General features: G+C 46.1%; 1 protein-coding gene across 1 annotated transcript in view; it reads left to right on the top strand.

The window, feature by feature from the left end:
• POLE (DNA polymerase epsilon, catalytic subunit) overlaps positions 1 to 19688 on the top strand; it is a 241781-nt gene that overhangs the window by 66193 nt on the left and 155900 nt on the right. The window contains exons 15-16 of the mRNA XM_085636412.1: positions 15773 to 15985; positions 16701 to 16808. Coding sequence (XP_085492538.1) covers positions 15773 to 15985; positions 16701 to 16808 — 321 coding nt within the window. The remainder of the gene's footprint in view (positions 1 to 15772; positions 15986 to 16700; positions 16809 to 19688) is intronic.

Here is a 19688-nt window from a genome sequence, read left to right as displayed (position 1 = left end):
GTTGTAGTTCTTGGAGCTTCGTCAGTGCTTTGTGTGTGTAGGGTGCAATTTTATGAGCGGAAGAATCAGAGTTTGAATCTAGGCACTCTCTTGGTGAAAGTGTTAATTGTGAAGCACAGAACTGCCAGTGAACAGGCTGGTTAAGGATGTTTTTGTTAATTAAAAACCATACTAATGGCAACTACAGCTACTCTAGTTCTAATAGCCCTTCAAACGACGTGAAATTTAACATTGTGTAAGTGTGCAGATTTATAACTGGGCACATTGGAGTAAAGTTACAGTAACTTCTCCAGTGCAATTGGCATTTGTGGGACTATAGTTAAAGTATTAATGGGTGCCTGGAGAGGGATGTGTTTGATAGTGCGCAGGTAAATCGGCTATCCTAGCGTTCATGGGATTTAAGGGGGAGTGGGGACGCTGTCATTGTGCTTTTGAGTTGACATTGTTCAACTCACTTATTGACATGTGTTGACGAAGTTAGATAATTTTGGTAATTTTTAGACGAGTTTAAGGATACACGTGAATTGGGATTGAAGAAATGAAGTAATAATGCATAATAATTAGAAACGTGTTCAGTTACCTGTTAAAGATAACTCCATTTGTTTGATTTGTGAATGTATTTAAGAGCATTAATGGGTATTATCAGTACTCCGTGCTAGGCAACTTTACTCCTTTTATGCTTCCAAATTATATTTAAGTGTATGCCACCTGTTCATTGGTCCAGGACGTTTTAGTGCGCAAGTGCTCTCCTTCCTCTGCGTCAGTGTCCCTAAAAGTGGATACATTTGATAGTGGGTGTGTATTTGTTGTACAACGTATTGTACGAAGATAAGCAGAATTTGATACTTTTGAAATGGCCAATGAAGCGAAAGAAGTGAAAACTCTGATTTAAAAGCTGGTTCGAGTGTTAGCGGGAAGGTCAGTTGTACCCGCTGAGTTCCTCCATTACTATCGAACAGAATTGCGCCAAGCCGTGTCCTCTTTGAATTGTTTCGTATTGTAGTAGGCAATACAAAATATTCCAGGACGATTTTAGCCAGTATGAGATGCCCCTTGGTGTACCATGCAGAGCACCTTGAAACTTCTGTTTTCTGTAGGTGAAATCTCTGATATATGCCTCTGTCTTCCAGTATCCCAAACCCAGAAACGCTGCTATATTATTGATTCTTTTAAATTATGATGCAGTTGTTTAGGAACCCTGATTGCAACGAGGTCCATTGTAAAGTCTTCCTGAGAGAGTTTACTTAGTTTAGCGATGTAAGACCAGTTCAACAAAAAATGGAGACGTCTTTGGTAAAGTAGCAACTGGTGAAGTAAATGGTAGAATGGCCAAAAATATTTTAATTTGTTTCTGCCATTGTCCATTGTGGCAGAGACAGATACTATCAAACAGCTGCGGACGCTGCAGGTAAGAGCGGTGGGGCCGGCTGTTTTTTTTTGTTTGAGAGACGACCACGAGTAAAGATTAATTATTTATTTAATTTTCCCTTGTGGTTGTTGCTCGAAATCAACCCCACTCAGCCCGCCCCACCGCTCTTACCTGCCGCGGCTGCTACCAAAAATGTGGGAACTCATTATCAATTAAAGCAATTGTACAGGTCCAAACCCCTTCCTGTGCAGATGCAGTGGGTGCAGAGTAGGGTAATATTAGGGACAGAATGGAGATATTGTGTTGGGACAGGATGCCCCTGCATAGTAAATTGGCATGTTCCCCTGCCATGAATGCCCAACTGTGTATCTGTTTTTGTTATTTTTAGCCCTGCCGTCTCAGACACCCTGCCCTTTCTTGACTATGAGAAGGTCCTGGACTTGTCCTGTGACTTGGAGGGGCATACCTAATTGGTTGACAGTGTCCCTTGTCTGGTTTAGCACAGCATTCCTTAACCTGTGGTCTGCCGGCCCCTAGGGGTCCGCAGCAGACTAATAAAGTACGTATACACAATAAAGCAGTATTGAAAATAGAACGTTTTAAAATGCTCTAAGTCTAAAGGAATTTGAAAATAGAAGCTAAAAATTAAGTTGGTATCTGGATTCATTAAAGTACTGCAAGCAGAATCTAGTCTGGATGATTGGAGGCCTCGATGTAGCAATAGTATGTGCCAACAGAAAGATAGAATGCATTAGGAGCAAGGAAGACAAAGGGATATGTTAGAATCTAGAATATAGCTAAGTCTTTTAGAAATAAAACTACGTTTTTAACTCTCCAATTAAAATTTCAATGTTCCCATATCTGTGAATTCAATACAATACTTCATGATTTGGTTACTTGTTTGATGTATACTTGTTTCTATGTATTAGTTTGAGGTTTATATTGTAGAAATAGCTTTGGCGGAGGTCCAGTCATGATTCAGTTGGGGTTCCACAGACGTCAAAAGGTTAGGAGCTTCTCAAAAGGTTAAGAACCACCACTTTAGTATATATAGTGGTTGTGGCAGCTTACTGTGTTTTGAGAATCAATAGTGTGACCAGACCTTTGCATCTGAGACACTGGAGTAGAGACCTTCCGGCCCTTTCGTTTAAAGTTATGCTTCTATTTGCTTACCTAGTCCTTTGCACTAGTATCCCGAGCAGTTGTTAAGCATATTGCTGTTTGTCACTTTCCTGACACATGCTTTGTGTGTGCATGTGAGAGAGAATCTGAAAAATGGAGGGGAGTGAGTTATATTTGGATGCCCCTGGCCTGGCCTTGCACAAGATGGAGGTGAGGAATGTGCTCCCAGTCAGTGGAAGTGTATTGCTCACATTCCTGTTGCTGAAGGGTGGAGACCTAGCAATGAAGAAAAAAGATGGAAAGCACTGCTTCTTTAGTTATTCTATTAAGCCATTTATAGTCCAGGAGCTGCTGATTAGTCTTCCTGAACATTGATATCTGGTGGATGGTAAGGGCTAGGGTGGGACTGCAGACTCTGTGGTAAATATTGGGGAAACCTTTAGGTGAGCACTGCATTTTGCCTTCATTTATCCAGGTGCGTAATCCTTGCACCTCTTTGTGCCTCTGTTGTGGGTGCTCAAAGAGGCAACCCTGATGTGAGGAACATTACTGTACAGAATGTCCGTTTATGGAACAGCCTGGAAAGGACACTTGATAGGAGAACCACCCTGAACCAATTGGGTCTAGATTTTCAGACCGTGAATTCACATCTCCAGTACCAAGTCCTGTATGGCCAAGGAAGCAATGCTCTGCAAAGTACTCAAATGGCAGCCGTGGAACCAGGGCCTGTGTCTGCCTGACAGCCATTCTCCAAGAGGTGAGAGCACATCAACTGAAGTTTAGATCCTCTTGCTGGGGAAGTTGTATACTGGTCCTGAAGTGCCTCAAGTCTGCCTGCAGAAAAGGGAAGCAGCCAGCCTACAATGCAGGAGGGGTGACTGTTGAGGAAGGAGTGAGGAGACACGCCCCCTTCCTGAACATCTTCAGGAAGACACTCAAGACCTGGCTCTTTGACTGAGCGGTGCTACTCTTTCCCTCCTTCCCCCCGCGCCTTGAGACACTCCGGGGTGAGTAGCGCGCTTACAAATCCCTGATTGATTGATTGAGGTGCAGCATGTTCCCGGTGGCTGTGGGGCACCTAGAAGAGCAGACTGCTGGTGAGCAATCCAGGAGGACTCGAGTTTCACAGCGTGCCCCTGCTGAGACTCCTGACTCTTCGAAGCATGAACGACGACAGCATGATTGCTGAAGCTCAATCAAGGCTGTGATTGTATGTTTCCGTTCAGCTTGTGTGAGGACTGCAGCTAGCAACTCTAGTCCAGCCCAGATGGTGCTGAATCCACTGAAGCTGGACCAGTATGTGTGGGGTGCAACTGCCAACTGTTGCAAGACCCTCTTGGAGACTTCACCTGTGGTTGAACCAGACCAAGCGTGGACCCCAGCTGCCTACTTCAGAAATCCAGGGACAAGACTCACCACTCTGTTCAGGTGGGACTGTGCCATCTCAGTGCTGCTGTTTTCTTCACCAGCATCAAAGAATCAGTGGGTTAATGCAGCCAAACATCGGTAAGTGCCTGAGGCGAGAGGTACTTCAGAACTACCTACCAAAATTTGGTTGTTGCCGATGTCCCCTATGGTATCAAATGGGACCCTGAGAAAACTGATTCACCTGTAAATGGCTAAGAGGCTTAGGCCCTGATTTAGAATTTGGCAGGCTGGTTACACTATCACAATTGTGATGGATCGCCCTTTCAAACTATTGTTATGTTATCTTATGTTACATTATGCTGATTTGTAGAGCACACTATCGCCCCGGAGGGTATCCTGCTGTTGAGCAGGTGTGAGTCTAGCTGAATCTTGAGTTTAATGGGACGGCTCAAAAAGCAAGGTCTTCATCTTCTTGCAGAGTTCAAAAAGTGAGGAGGAGGCTCTTGTGTGTAGCTGCAGGTCGTTCCACGCTTATGAGAAAGGTCAACTGCAAGATCTGATTTTCTGCATGTGTGGGGTGTGTGCAGGTAGGATTCCGGATGAGTGGAGGTGTCTGGAACGTTGGTGAAAATAGATGCAATTGTTGAGGTAAGCTGGGCCAATGTTATGTAGTGCATTGAAAGTGTAGGTGAAGAGTTTGAATTGTGCTCTTTTGTGTATGGGGAGACAGTGGAGCTTCTTCAGATGTGGTGTGGTATGATGTGAGTGTGGCGTTGGAGGTTGAGAGTAATTCTATCCTGTCGAATTTTGAATGGTCTTCAGCCTTCTGGTAAGTTTTTGTTCATCTCGGCATAGAGGGCGTTTCCATAGTCCAGCTGCTTGTGATTAGGGCCTGTGTGATGTTTTTTCAGGTGCTGATTGGGAGCCAGTTGAAAATCTTCCTCAGCATCTGACTTGGGCGGAGATGTTGAGTTTGCTGTTTTACGATCCCGAGGTTCTTGTTTGGGTCGGTTCTTGCTCTGTTGGCCACTAGGTGAAATCCAAAGGTGAAGTGCTCATTCTGAAGTTCAAGTTTTCAGTCATGCTGGTGTTCAGCTCCAGACAGCTTCTCTTTATCCAGTGAGCGAATTTCTGTCATACATGCATTGACCTTGATCTGGGTACCAGGCGTCTTGTTTGTGAGGGAGAGAATGAGTTGCGTGTTGTCGGCGTTGGAGAGGAGATTGTTGTAGTGAGAGTGGATGATGATGTATAGAGGGATCATGTTTGCTTTGAAGAGGGTCGGGCTCTGGGAGGATCCTTGAAGAACTCTGCATAGTGTTCAAGGTGTACACGATCAGGTTGACTGACTAGGTCCTTTTAGTCAAAAAGGAGCAGCAGCATCGGATTGCATATTCTTGGATTCAGATCTCGTCAAGGCGTTTGATGAGGATGGGGTGGGCGACTGTGTCAAACAATGCAGAGAGGTCCAGGAGGATGAGGGCTGCCATGTCTCCTTCTTCCATAATCATGTTGATGTCATCAATGACAGCAATGAGGCAGTTTCCGTACTGTAGCTGGGTTTGAAACCAGACTGGCCGTGTTGAGGAGTTGGTGGTCGTTGGGGTATTTGGTGTGGAGTCTGTTGATATTGTTCTGTAAGGCCTTGGCCTGGTATGGTAGCAAGGAGACCAATCTGTAGTTGGCGGACATTGAAGGGTCCGTGGAGGGTTTTTTCAGCAGTGGGAGGACAGTTATGTGTTTTCCAGCTCTTGGGAATGGACACAGGAGAGGTGGAGGTATTAAGAATGGGTGTGAACATGGTGTTGATGGGTTGCAGTCGTGGACGTGGTGGGTCAGGGGTCCCATGGGGGTCCTGAGTGGATGGACTTCATGTTGGCAACGGTTTCTTCGGGGGTGTTGATGCGCCATGTGATTAGAATGGGTTCTTTGGATAGAATCGAGAAACGTTTGGCGAGATCTGTCGGGTCCGGTTGCAGTTTGAAGTTACTCTAAATGGCGGTGATTTGTTGCTGAAGAATTGAGAGAGACTGTTGCAGCGGTCCTGAGAGTGGGTGATTGAGTTGGAGGCGGCTGCTGGTGAGGTGAAATCCTACACAATGGCAAAGGTTTCTTTGCTTCTGTTGGTGCTGACATCGATGTGGTCCTCCAGGGCGGTGTGTTTGGTGGTCTGGCTTATTTGGTCGGAGAATCTCAGGATGGGTTTCAATGTATGCCTATTGGCATTGTCCTTGCTGATTGTGCATTTGCACTCACGTTTTTGTTGTAGTGGTTCATCAGTTGGAGTTTTTTCATGTACCTACTGGTCTGGGGGTTTAGATCTTGTTTATTTGTTGTGTTTGAAGGGGGCTAGGGAGTTTAAGAGGTGATACAATTGATGAAATTATTTGGGGGCTGCGGGTGAGGTCCGGTACCAATGTGGACTTCAGTCTGGTTTTTGTAAGGAAAAATCAGTCCGGGTGTTGTTGTGCAGCAGGTCCCAGATCTCTGTTGTGTGTTTGGTGAGCGAATGGATGCAAGTGCTGAGAGTTTTGTGGGTGGTTGCAGAACTGTGCGAGTATGAGAGAGTGAGGTTTTGGATGCTGTTGATGCAGGTGCTCTGAGTGTTGGGCATAGGTAATTGCTTGAAAATTTGCAGGAAGCACAGTAGAATGCTCCCTTGGTGTTGTGTAGTGCAGCGAGGCAGCCTCGTGGGCGGTGGTGTCCGGGGTTCAGTGCGCAGTGTGTCGCAGTAGAGTAGTGGCAGGAAGGGGCAGGACAAGGGTTTCTGGCGTTTGGGATGATCCAGCCACATACAGGCTTGCCTTTGGCATCTGCGCTGTGGGCACCATGCGATGGGTACTGGGAGGGGGTGGTGTGATGTCACTTCATATGCTACAGGTGGATGGGATATTCATCACATTTGTAATGGCGTAACCCGTCAAACTCTAAATCAGGCCCTCAGTCTGAGTACAGTTACTGTTTGGGGGTGACTAAGCTGCACCTGTATTGAATTCATGGCACTCAAGTGTTCCCTTATTTATGGCTGGGACCACCCAGAGAGAACGTATGGACCCTGGGGACATCGAGGAGGCGGGGTGAGCACAGCCCTTGCCAAAGTAGCACCCAGGAACAATGACTGTTATTTTTTAGTTTTTTCTTTTAATTTATTAGTGGTGTGTAGTATTTAGTACTATTGTGTAATTATAGTAGTTAATTTTTTTTTTTTTTTTTTTTTTTACATTTTATTGAATTTTCCTCTATTATCAGATTTACAACAAAATGTTAGTCCCAGATTCAATCATCCAGCATACAGAACCAGTACATAAACAGTACCTCTCTCCTCCCTATCCCCCCTCGGCACCCCCATGGCTCCTCAGTCCACCTCCTAAGCCAGGATTAGAAAAAGTTTGGATTTCTTCCTCTACGGATCTGTCGATCCTGCTGGGTTCAAGTAAGATTCCACTGTATTGAGCCCATTCCCCCCCCCCCCCCCCCAAAATCTTTGACTGGCTGTGCAGATTGGTATCTCTGATGTCGTACAGGAGTACTTTTCTGTCCTACAGAGTGGGGGGTGCACTATCTTTGGATCCCTTGGAATACTCCAGTCCCCCCCTCTTGTAGTGAGCACCCCATCCCAAAAAGGGGTCAGCTCATTACAGTACCAAATTGTATGTAGTAGGTCTCAGCATCGCAAGCATCTCGGAGAAGGCACCAGACTGCTCTTCCACAACCTATTCCTCGCCCAGTATCTATTTTGGAGATTGTACAGCTGAACGAGTCTGAACTATGTGGCTATCTCTGCATTCCGTTGAGAGCTTCCCTCCAATTCTCTTCTTTAGCTGGCCTAGATCTGATTCCCAAGCCTCTCTGTTTTAGGAAAGTTTCAGGAGTATTATGCACCAAGGTGTGGTATATATGTGACGTCTTAAGTGGGACCCAGGTTTCACCCCAATAATTTATTCTCTAAGGGGCTAGCCGTCCGCGGGTCCTGTTGGGCCCCCTGTGTATGGTGTCAATGCATGGCATAGTTGGAGATATTGGAAGAATTTGCTGTAGTGGAATAAAAAATTCTCCTGATGTGTTACAAACGATTTCATAGTAGTGCCTCGCATCACATCCCCTAGTTTGTAGATCCCAACAGTAACCCATAAACAGAAGCCTTCCAAATGGTTCACCTTAGGGAGTCGGTGTCCCTTCCACAAGGGATTCCCCTCTGAGAATCTACCCTTCCACCCCAATTCTCTATTGGTGTTGTTTCAAGTGTGCAGTACTACTGATGAGTATGGAGGGAGATCCAGTGTATGTCTGCCTTCATAGAGGAGGTGTTACAGGGACGTGCCCTGCATTGCCCAGCGTTCAACGGCATTTACCAGGTCATCGTCTGCATCATGCCACCAACAATGGAGGATAGTCAGTTGGGCCGCCCGATAATAGCACACCACATCTGCTGTCGCTATACCCCCATCGTATGTAGACTTATAACATTTATTTAATGAAGTCCTGGTGGTCCCACCATTCTTCAGAAACTTCTTAATAATCCCTTCCAGTTTGGTAAATAAGCTCTTGGGGATTATATAGGTCTGTTCCTGCAACTGGTAAAGGGTTCGAGGCAGTGAGACCATCTTGAGGATAGCCGAGCGGCCCAAAAGTGATTGGGGCAGGGCTGACCAGAATGAGTTGTCCGCTCCCAGTTTATAAACGAGGGTTGAATGGGGTTATGCTAAGCACTCTGGGGGTCTGGTGTGACTTAGACCCCCAAATATCTGAACCCTCTTCCGCTCGTTTAATGTTTCTCGCCCATGCCAAGTCAGCTGGTTGGTCACCAATCACAGACAGAGAGGACTTGGTTTCATGGAGTCACAGGCCAGAGAAAGTACCAAATATGCAGAGGATCTGTAACAGACGGAGGTCGGACCACTGCAGGTCTGATAGAAACACCAGTATTTCATCGGCATATAACTTGATTTTATTCTCTAGTCTTGGTGCCCATTAAAAACCTGGATATGTGCATCTACCTGGATCCATTGCACAAGCGGCTCTAATGCTAGCGCAAGAAGTAGCAGGGAAAGCCCTGCCGTGTTCCTCGGCTGATTCGGAAGTCATTAGAGATAACCTTCCCAAGCCTGATGTGGGCTTTGAGATCTGTATGAAGTAGTTTGATGTAACTGCAAAACCTGTGACCCAAATTATATTTCCTTAGGAGTGGAAAGAGATGATCCCAGCTGATAGTCGAATACTTTTTCGAAGCCAGCTAGAAACCATGCCAGTCGGACCGGCAGCCTACCTCTCATAGCTAGGGCATTATAAACTCTTCTGATATTGTGTTGCTCTTCCTCACATAAAACCGGATTGATTCAGGACACAAGGGTAGAAATAAGTGTAGTCTGGCAGTTCATGAGGGCTTTCGCCAGTGTTTTGGCTTCTACATTAAGTAGAGAGACAGGATGAGCACCGCTCTGGTGGTCTTCCCGATTTATGTATCACCACTATCTCAGCTGGCATAAGTCCCCCAGCAGAGCTCACTGTCGGGCAGCCACTGCGTACATGGCGGCCAGGTGAGGGACGATGACATCCTTGTGCAACTGAAAAGATTCCACTGGGAACCCATTGGGACCTGGTGTCTAACCAGCCATCAATTGAACCAAGGCCTCAGTAACTTGCCCTCTGTGAGAGGTTCCTCTGTGAGGGGTCCCTCTCATTGTGCTCAGGCTGTTGACTGGGAGGTCCCTGATAAAAATGTCCATGTCATGTCCCAGTTGTAGGCCCCCTCAGAATATAATTTTGCATAATAGGAGGCAAACTCTCTAGCCACAGCCTAATCTTGCCTGAGGGGGTCATCGACTGCTGCGATTGTTGCTATGGAATTTCTCTGGATCCTATTTGAGCATAGCCAATGAAGGGTGAAACTCGCTTTGTTACCCTATTGATAGATGTGGCATTAAGTCACTTTCCATGCTTGCTTAGCTTTGTCCATATATAGCTGTTTGAGGGTATCCTGGGCATGTATACTAAGTTACAGTGTGTGGTGGGTGATGGAGAGAGCACCCATTAATGTTCAGTGTTCAGGATGCAAGATTCTAATTCGCCGTTTCCTTTACCCCACTCCTGACTGATAGCAAATACGTTCACCTAGCAGAGTGACCCTAAACGCCTCCCACAGACTTATAGGGAAAGTCACGGAGTCACCGTTGGTTTGAAAGAAGGACTCTATAGAAGCTGTAAGATGAAGCCTATGACCGCTTACAACCAAGGGTCCAATCGCCAAACTGTTCATCTAGTTGCAAGCCCTGTTCTCGAATGTAATTCTATGGGTGATGGTTGGAGATGCCACGAGCTAGGATCTGGCATTAGCCACCCGCTGGATATCTGAGCTTGAAATAAGGAAGAAGTTCGATCAGGATAAAATCTTATAAGCCCCTGAATATAAAGTATATCCCATCTCGTGTGGGTGCAGTGCCCACCATGGCTCTATTAGCCCCAGAGCCTTTCTAAATTTTGCCATGTGGGTTGCTCCCGATAAGGGACCACCACGTTTACTGGAATGATCCCAGTCTGAGCTCAATATGCTGTTAATGTCTCCGCCAAGTAATCTCCGACTCGGAGGATCTTGTGCAAGCATCAATTCTAAAAAGGTTCTTGTCGAAGGGTGGATGGGGGGGCATAAACATAGAATCTCGAATCTCATAATTGCGTTCAATGCAATAGCGCCACTACTCCTACATATCTGCCCTGTGGGTCTTGCTTGGTATGATGTACTTCAAAAGGCAGCCGTGTTCTTGAGGATGGCTACACTCCTTAATCACCTTGTAAACCCAGCATAGAACACCCTTGAAATTCTCATCTGGGCCAGAAAGGGATGCTCTTTGTTCAGAAGGTAGTTCTTTTGGAGAAGGAGAACGGCTGGTCTATGACGTTTTGCTGCCCTCAAGACAGCCCCATGCTTAATACGGTCTGTGAACCCACTTACATTCCTTGAAAGGAATTTCACTTAGTCCAGTTCAGCGACAATGGTCATAGGAGTATGGGGTCAATCTAAGGAGTTGCCTGGGCAAAGAGGGTTCTTCTAAAATGGCGCTATTGTAGGTCACTGACATTAGGAGGTGAACTATAAACTTCTGAGCAAAAACCATTAAGAAAGCAACATTCTCGGATTGAAAGCCCACCCTATACTAAGAGAACACAATGCATCTCTTGTATCACTGTATATGGCAAAATTGGCCGCATGCAAGAAAACAACAACAAAGCCCCACCGTTCATTGAGACCCCCTACCTCTCCCATAAACCTGCAACCAGGTAAACACAAAGCCGTGGTGGGGAGGCCACCAATGTAGGGTCCTCCTAGTGCCCCCTAAATGTCCAAGAATTGATTTCAATACCATAATGCCCTGTTGCCTACATCTCGCCGCATCTGACCATAACTCTTCACAGTCAGTTTGCGATTGAGCCAGAGGCCAACTTTCTATCATCATGGCCGTGGTGTCGAAGCAGGTGCCTCTGATCCGCTTGCATCGCCCACTCTACCTCTGTAATTTCACCATCCCGTCTAGAGGGGCTTGCAGTGCTCCCAGGGGCTGCTATCTGCAACTTCTTGAGGGGTGATCGGTGTCTGCCCCTTGCCTGTCCGGGGGTGGAACGACCCCTCCCGATCCCCAGCCCAAGCAATGAGACCTTCCTCTGGGGGCAGCATCACAGTAAGGAACAGCAGTTCTCTTCTCTTCCCAGACTGCTTCCAGCGATTCAAAGAAGAACGGGCGACCCTGATAGAGCACTTTAAGTTTGTCTAGGTGGAGAAGCATGTAGCGGATGCCCAGGGTTCGAAGCTTCTGCTTAGCTTCAGCGAAGAATTTCCTCTGTTGCTGCTCCAGGCGTGGGTAGTCGGGAAATATCATAATCTTTTGAGAGCCAAATGTCAGGTCAGTCTGAGTACTGGCCCAGTGCAGAAAGGTGTTATGATCATGATAGTTGAGTAATCTCATGATCGTGAGATGCGGGGGAGCCCCAGGTGGCGGGCGAGCACTGTGCGCCTGTTAGATGATAAAACGGGAAGATAATTTACCAGGTGGCAAACAGCTTTGCAAACATTGCTCAAGGAATTTCTCAGGGGAGGGGTCTTCACAGCCCATGGAGTGCAGGATATTTCTGCAGGCTCTCCCTTTGGCATCCTCCACTCTCATCGCCACTTCCTTGGTTGCAATCTTAGTAATGGACTGTTGCAGCATTTTCACTGTATCTTCTAGTTCTGAGATTCTGCCCTCTGCCTCAGTGACTCTGTCCGCTACTTTTCGCAGGTCTCGTTGGAGGAGGAGCACATCCACACACACTCCCCCAATGCAGGCCTCTAGGACCTCTTTAGATTGAGTAATGTCTGTGAGTATTGCCGCTGTGTCTGTTGCCTCTTTCCTGGGAGTGTGGCATGGAGGGCACATTGTAAAACACTATTCGTAGGCTGTGCAGAGGGGGTAGCGGTCCCCCCAGCCTGGGGAAACTTATCAAGAGGGCCTTGCTCCCCCCTGGTCTGGTCTGGTCTGTCCTTGGCCATTAGTCCACCTCTAATCTCTAGTGGGCCCCTGAGTGATCAAGTCTGGCCTGTCGACTTGCCTGGCGTCCCCGTTTGTAGTGGGGGAGGCAGCATGAGCAATTGAGGTACTCGATACAGCTCCGTGAGGTACCACACTTGTGACCTAGTCCCTGCGCTGCTGTCTTCCACCTGGGTACCTGATGGAGGAGGGAGGGAAGAGTTGATAACTGTTGTGCCAAAGGGCGCTGGAGCCCATTCTGTGCCTCCAGGTGGGAGGGGGGGGGGAAATGTGTGTGTCCCCGTGTGTGTGTGTCCCCGTGTGTGTGTGTGTGTCCCCGTGTCCCCCCCCCCCCCCCCCCCCCCGTAGGGTTGTTACATCCCCGGTATCACTGCTTCCAGAGCCAGTCGATAGTGGATCACAGCTATAGGAGGTTCTCCAGCTCTCCCAGAACAAGCCCCAGCAAAATCAAGTCAGTGGGACTGCTCTATTATACATCGTTCCAACCGGCACACCAGGCTCGGAATACTCCCAGCTCGGGGGGGGGGGGGCCCACCTAGGTCTCTTGGCCAAGCGCGGTGATGCATGTCCTCACCACTCACTGAATACAGTCCCATGGTGTCGCGGGGCAACCCGTCTCCACAGAACGTCATTTAAGATATAGATTAATGCAATTCAATCTTGAAATTTTACTTTAGCTATTAAAAACTCCCATTGTTAAATAGGTTATGACCTGCCTCGCAACAGAAGTCCTAGAGCACTAGTTAATAACCTAATTATCAAAAGAGCATGTGACTTCAAAAGAGTATTCAGACAATGGGAATAATGAGCTAGCTAGATAGTTTGTCTGTGCAGTTGGTAAAATGCTGAAGCTAGTTAGGCCTAGTGGTCATTATTTGTAGATTTCTAGGAAGCCAGTGGGTCAGTGTAAAATAGCATCTCATTCTTTGAGTGTGGACAGGTGTGTTGGGTTACTAAACTGTGCTGGGGACAGCCACTTTTTGGAAGCTGGAATCTTTCAATAGAGTGGTTACCGCTAAATTTGGAGGCTCTTTGTGGCTACTGTAAAGCTTGAAGATCTTTAGTGAAACAGCATAACGTCCGTTCATCCAATTGCATTCAGTAGTGGGATGAGGATTTATTGTTATAGGTCAGGAGCCTTTTTAAGGTCTTGCGCCTAGCGTTGCAGTGAACAGCACTGCTTGCGCAGCGCGAGTTTAGGCGCGAGTCCTCTTGTACGAGGTTCTGAAAGCTGCTCACACGCTCGTGCGTATGGTTTGGCTTTCGCCGGCTGCCATTGGCTTACGCATGCTTTTACAAAAAAAACCAAATACAGCACGCAAGTGGGTAAAGGCGGGCGCATGTCCCGCCTTTGCTCCACCTATTCCCACCGGTGGCTAGCACGCGCAGCAGCACGCGTTCGCCTCGCTGCCGCGTACCTCGCTGCCGCTCTCCCTTGCCCCCGCTCCTCTGTGGTGCGCGAGCACCACTGGTTTTGCTTTGTTGTTGTTTCTATCTATGCGCAAATTAAATAAACGCCGTGTATTTGATTACCCAAATGAAATAAACGCCGTGTATTTGCTTTATTGTTGTTTCTTTACTTTTGGCTTCATATATATATCCTGTTTATCTATAAGGTGTTGGCAATTTCCATCTCGCACTGTTTTTTATCGAAGAAGGTGCACAATATAACAGGGCTACATAGAATTAAACACAGAAACCCTGTCCAGCCGTCTATGCCCACCAGCGTGCCGAGACGTTCTGGCATTGTGTTGTAGCCACGTCATAGGCGGTGGGGGTTAACTGAGGCGTGACTGTGGTTTACTGAAAACATGTTCCTTTATTTGTCCTAACATGCCAGACAACCAAAGTGTGCATTGCGTTCGCAATAATTGTAGAAAGGGGTTTAGGTTAATTGTACAGTAATTAAGCATGGATTATTTTTTCTGGAAGGCATGTGGATTTTGGCTTGCTGCAAGGTCTAATTTTCAAGTTTCTGTAATTAAAATCAAATCACTGCTATCATTTAGGACTCGTTCTTTTGGTCAGAAAGTATGCTGGTTCATGTGTTTTAATATCTCCAGTTTTCGGACTTGTTTGTAACCTCTCGCCTGATTGGATTTCGAATTTAAATTTCCACTACTACAAGATCGCGTTACACAAAGACACGTGAAAGTGTCACAGTCGACTTTTTGCTAAACCATTAGTTGGTGCAAATGATGCATTTCAGAGCTTCCCTCCTTCAGGTATAGTTTAAGTGATGATGCAGTGTCTTCGCTCCTAGACCCATCCTTGCTTGATCTGGTGATGCTCCTGGATGCATTGCTGGAAGGCTGACCAGAAGGAGAGCATATTCATCTGTTGCTCACATACAGCTCAGAAGGCTGTGGTGTATGCAGAATCTGTGGGCTGCCCGTCATTGGTTTGGAATATTTGATTTAAACTGAAGGATGGTCTCGAAGAAGGCTGTTGAAGCTTTTTTTATACAGTCGGAGATCTCCAGCTCTCTCGTGTTGGCGGGGGTATCTCATTCAGTCCTTTATTTCCCTCTGGCACTTCGAGCGCAAGCAGAAGGAAAGCAACACTACAATTCCCGGATTGCAAAGAAAATACACACGGTGTGAGAGCACCACGGAGCTCTCTGTATCTGATTGATGCCTGCCCACTAAGTCCAGTTAACTATATTAGTTGCACAGAGAGCCAGTGATAGCGCTGTCCACCTTTGGAGCTGAAATCATCCTTAACAAGTATTCAGTGAGAATTATTGACATACTCATCCTACTGTGTAACCTTTTTACCCAGTGTGTTTCTGCCTTGCATGACCTCTGACACTGCAAGTAAGAGTCCAACATCACCTCACCATTAATTTTAGAACTTCCAAAAACATTGATTTTGCAGCCATATTTAGGTATTATATCACTCAGATGGTTCCTGCTGAGTCATTCATGGATTAGGAGCTCTGCTGCGCCACCGTTCCAGACTAGTTATTTGGTCTGCATGAAATGAGCTTTGCCTGATGCTTTTTGTCTGTAATTAAAAACAAGCATTTGCAATGCAATAGGTCTCGCAGTTACGCAAGTTTAGCTATTGCCATTGTAAATGACAATGTCTTTTATTTATGTTTTTAAAACGAAAACAAATACATTATTTGCAATGTCAATAGCTCAAACTTGCGTAACTGCGAGACCTATTGCAATGCAAATGCTTGTTTCTCTTGTGCTGTATTGAAGAATAATCAGGATAAGCAATAATGGGAAATAGATACCTAGGAACTATTTGTTTCAGATGCTGAAGAACATTCGTAGCCTATTTTGATATATTAGTCAATGTTGGATTGTAAGTCACTTGTTGATAGAAAGAAGGTTTGCTTGTATGCATGTTTTTACACCATCCTCACCTCTCTCATCCCAACTAGGTGCTTCGTAAGGGCTCTGGGACACTGTGTGAGGCACTGCTCATGGTTCAAGCATATCACGCCAACATAATCTTTCCAAACAAGCAGGAGCAAGTTTTTAATAAGATGACTAGTGATGGACATGTGTTGGATTCTGAGACCTATGTTGGTGGCCACGTGGAAGCCCTGGAGTCTGGCGTGTTCCGAAGTGACATCCCCTGCCGTTTCAAAATGGTAAGTTCCTGCCTGTCACAAATCTCTTGATTTCATCTCACTCCCTCTTTCTATCCTGTGTTGGGGTGTATTTCTGTTTCCAGTATGAAAAAGGTGGCTTGGTCTCAACGTTTGCTACATCATTCTGGTACATAATGGATAAACAAAACAGTAACTGGAATAGCTCAAGTGGCAATATAGTTTTTTCTAATTAAGCAGTATTTGAATCTGTCAAACTTGAGACCACGCTTAATATCTCTTCTGTGTCACAAACATAATTTGTGAAGTATGCGAACAAGAAATTCGGTCACCTCCTGTCTTCTTTTAATTGTATTATTATTGAGAATGTCAGACTATATTAAGAGAAGTGAAGTTTTATGCCACCCAATCAAGTCATTGGTTTCTGCCATAAATTTCCTACTAGCTCATGTTTGCTTTACGTAGTCTATGCAGTGTGGCACATAGGTCTCCTTTGTCATCACTTGAACTGCGGTTCTGCATATTGTAGATTCCACACTATTTTATAGACCATGGTCTCACATCAAATTGTGCAATTACTTGTTAGATTTTCAATCTGCGTAACAGGCTTTTTGCGAATGGATGCTTTATCAAGTGTATTAAGTCATGTTAAGCCGTGCATCAGTTGTTTCTAACATTTTTATGTGAATTCTCTTGACCACCTGGTATTGTTCATTTGGCATTTTCTGAGGACCATGCTCATTTTTTATTTTCCCAGAATCCTTCTGCCTTTGACTTTCTCCTTCAACGTGTGGAGATGACTTTGAAGCATGCAATTGAGGAGGAAGAGAAGCTGCCCGTTGAGGAAGTTACTAACTTCCAGGAGGTAGGTGACGCTGGGTTCCCCCTTTCACATAATCCAGACTCTTAATCACGGAGTTTTCAATCTTTTGTTCTCCAAAAATCATTTTTCATCTAGTAAATCTATCTCATCGTGATTATGGCTTGAGGTCAGTTTCCTTTCCTTACCATCTTTACCCCTGACCCCCCTTCATCATCTCCTAACCATACACACCCTACCCCTCTCTTTTCCATTTTATGTCTATAAAAATGGTTAATGCCAAGAAGATAGTACTCCTGATCCCAACCCTTTCTGAGACTAGTTTCTTGGCCAACCCCCTGGAGACTTTCTCGGGTCTGTTTCTTCTGAGCTGCAATTTTTCTTAATGGTGAGAGTACTTTCCATTACTGTCATGTCCTGGCTATTTGCTGTTAATAGCACCTCACCACCTTGTGCCATGACTGAAAATTGATTACGTACCTGTTGAAAAATAGCTCAGCATACTTGTATCATGTAGGATTGTGTCCTTATGTGACTGCGACCCCTGGCCATTTCTCTATTTTTTACCAAGCTGTGTGGGTTAGCAGCTTTTGCACTAGGACGAAGAGTAAAAAAGGTGCTTTCCTGTGCTTCAGCTTGGTATTTTTACTATTATTTTTGCTGTTTTTTCACCTCATTCTCTGTTTTCTTTGGCTCTGGTAGCTTAAAACAGGCCCTGCCTTTAAGCCACACATGTCCTGCGATCAACCGTATCCTGGCCCACATAACCTCAGTGTTTTGTGCTTGGGAAACATTAATTGCACTCTCTGTGCTTCCATCATTAAGATGTGTTACCAGAACCCCCTGACTTGCATGCAGATTCATGGTGTTCATTGATCCCCAAATAGGTGTTCATGAGGAAGAAAACGTGGGTTACAAGTGCAAGGTAATGGCTACTTCTCATGTTAGAGGACTACCCCTATCTTTGCTCCGTGTCTTGCTGCATCCTGTTCAAACACCCAACATCCCACTACCAGAGCCCCTCCCTCATGGAGGTCACCCCGATTGGCCTTATGCAGATTACCTGAGTCACCAAGGGATAGGTGAAAGTACTTGGTCACATGACTGGCTTTTCACTGGTACCAACCAGCTCGCTTAAGTCAGACCCTTTCATCACGGTCAAAACAGCAAGAAGTACACTTCCTTTTGGGACTAAACCTTTTACTGCTCAATACAACGCTGCACTACCAATGCCTCATCTGCGCTTGGAGGTACCACGCTGTCTACGTTCAAAGGGGTTAGATTAGTCTTTCCTTCTTGGCCTAGAACTGTAGACCCACTGCACCAAGTGGTTGATACCCTCTACATCCCTGGATGTGGATCTGGGGGGGGACGCGTCTCAATTTGTTGTTGTAACTCCCGACAGGAGCACCTGGGAATCTAGTCCAGCAAGTCCTCTTGGTGTTCTCTGTTGCAGCCCCAAAGTGATCAGATATGACCATCTACTGACTCCTCCTCCTCTTTGACTGATTGAGCCAAACTTTGTGATTATGCAGGTGGCAGTTGAAAGTGTGTGTACTACTTAGTGAATAATTAAGGGAGCATCTGCTAAATAAGTGCAGATGTTGGTTATTCCCTGTATTCACTCCTCCCCCCCACTCCTACAAAGCACAGTGGGCACATCAAAAAAAGTGTAGGTACAAAGAATCAGTGGCCTAAATCACCCTTTCTGGGTACCCAACTACTGCAGTTCTGTTGGGAGGACACCCTAATACTGGGGAGACACCAGAGTACCAGACTCCTCCACATTATTGTTCCAATTTCTGCAGGAGTTGGCACCAGTCACCTAGGCACTTGGTTTCCCTTGGGCCCTCCGGTGGATATTACCTTTTTAAGGGAAGAGCTCCTACATTGTAATTTTAGTCCTAATCATTAGTCTCATCCAATCCATTGGACCAGTGGTAGCTGGACCAGGAATTATTGAACCACTCCCACTGTGATCTGGCTGCAGGGTTTGCCTCTTTGCTGTACTGTAATGTGGGTCAGATGTCTTGTTGGATGCTCTCAGTGCAAAGTTGAAAGCTAAGGAAACCCTAAAGGCGCCTCAGCCCTGCTGCTGTCTATCCATTTGGCTGCAACTCTTGGAGACTCCAGTGTAGTTCCTGGTATAGAGGACTAACTGAAGGCTGACAGCCCGATCTCTGTCCTGAATGCTCCAACTGGGCTATCTGGGATCTCCAATGAACCCGTCTCCCAGCCCACCTCCACACATGGGAGAATGGGGCACAGGTGTTTACTAGGAACCAGGAGGGTACGCACCCTGACAACTGATCAAAGACTTTGGAAGTGCTGTCTATTGAGTCTCTAGTGCCACTTGTGAGCAATGCCGGCAGCTATATATTGGTCGTGCAACAGCTCCCCTACCTAAGCCAACCCTAGACATAGAGCTGCAAATTCTCAGTCAGGCTCAGGAGACTTAGACAAGGCCTTTTTCTGAGTCTGTCATCTCGAATTACTTGGACAATGATTATAGGCCTCAGGAAAGTTATATTTTGGTGTCTGGAATTCCCACAGCTCAGTCTTTGTGTAAAGTGATGTACTGTCACATAGGTAATGAGGTTTAGTGTCTGGAAATATGTTGTACCAAAATATATGCACGCAGTAGCCTTTTCCTTAGATGTACCAGTGCCAACACTGGCAGCTACATTCTCCTGTACTGTGCCCAGGAGCAACACATGTTTGTTTAACCTAGGGAAAGAAGTGGCACAGCAAAACGTGCTGAAGTCCCAGGACCTCTTAGACACTCCTGCCTATGTGGTGAACTCCATGGCGATGTGGCAACAGTCATGGTTGTAGTCTTCAGGCCAGAGTACCAGGAAAGTCATCAATCCCCACTTTGATGGAAACATTTTTTTCTCCTGTGGATAAGTTTACCTGTCTGGCATC

This window comes from Triturus cristatus, chromosome 11, assembly GCF_964204655.1.
Source record: "Triturus cristatus chromosome 11, aTriCri1.1, whole genome shotgun sequence".
In the NCBI taxonomy this organism is placed as follows: Eukaryota; Metazoa; Chordata; class Amphibia; order Caudata; family Salamandridae; genus Triturus; species Triturus cristatus.
Note: the sequence above shows the minus strand (reverse complement) of the source record. Positions and strands in the feature narration are given on the sequence as shown.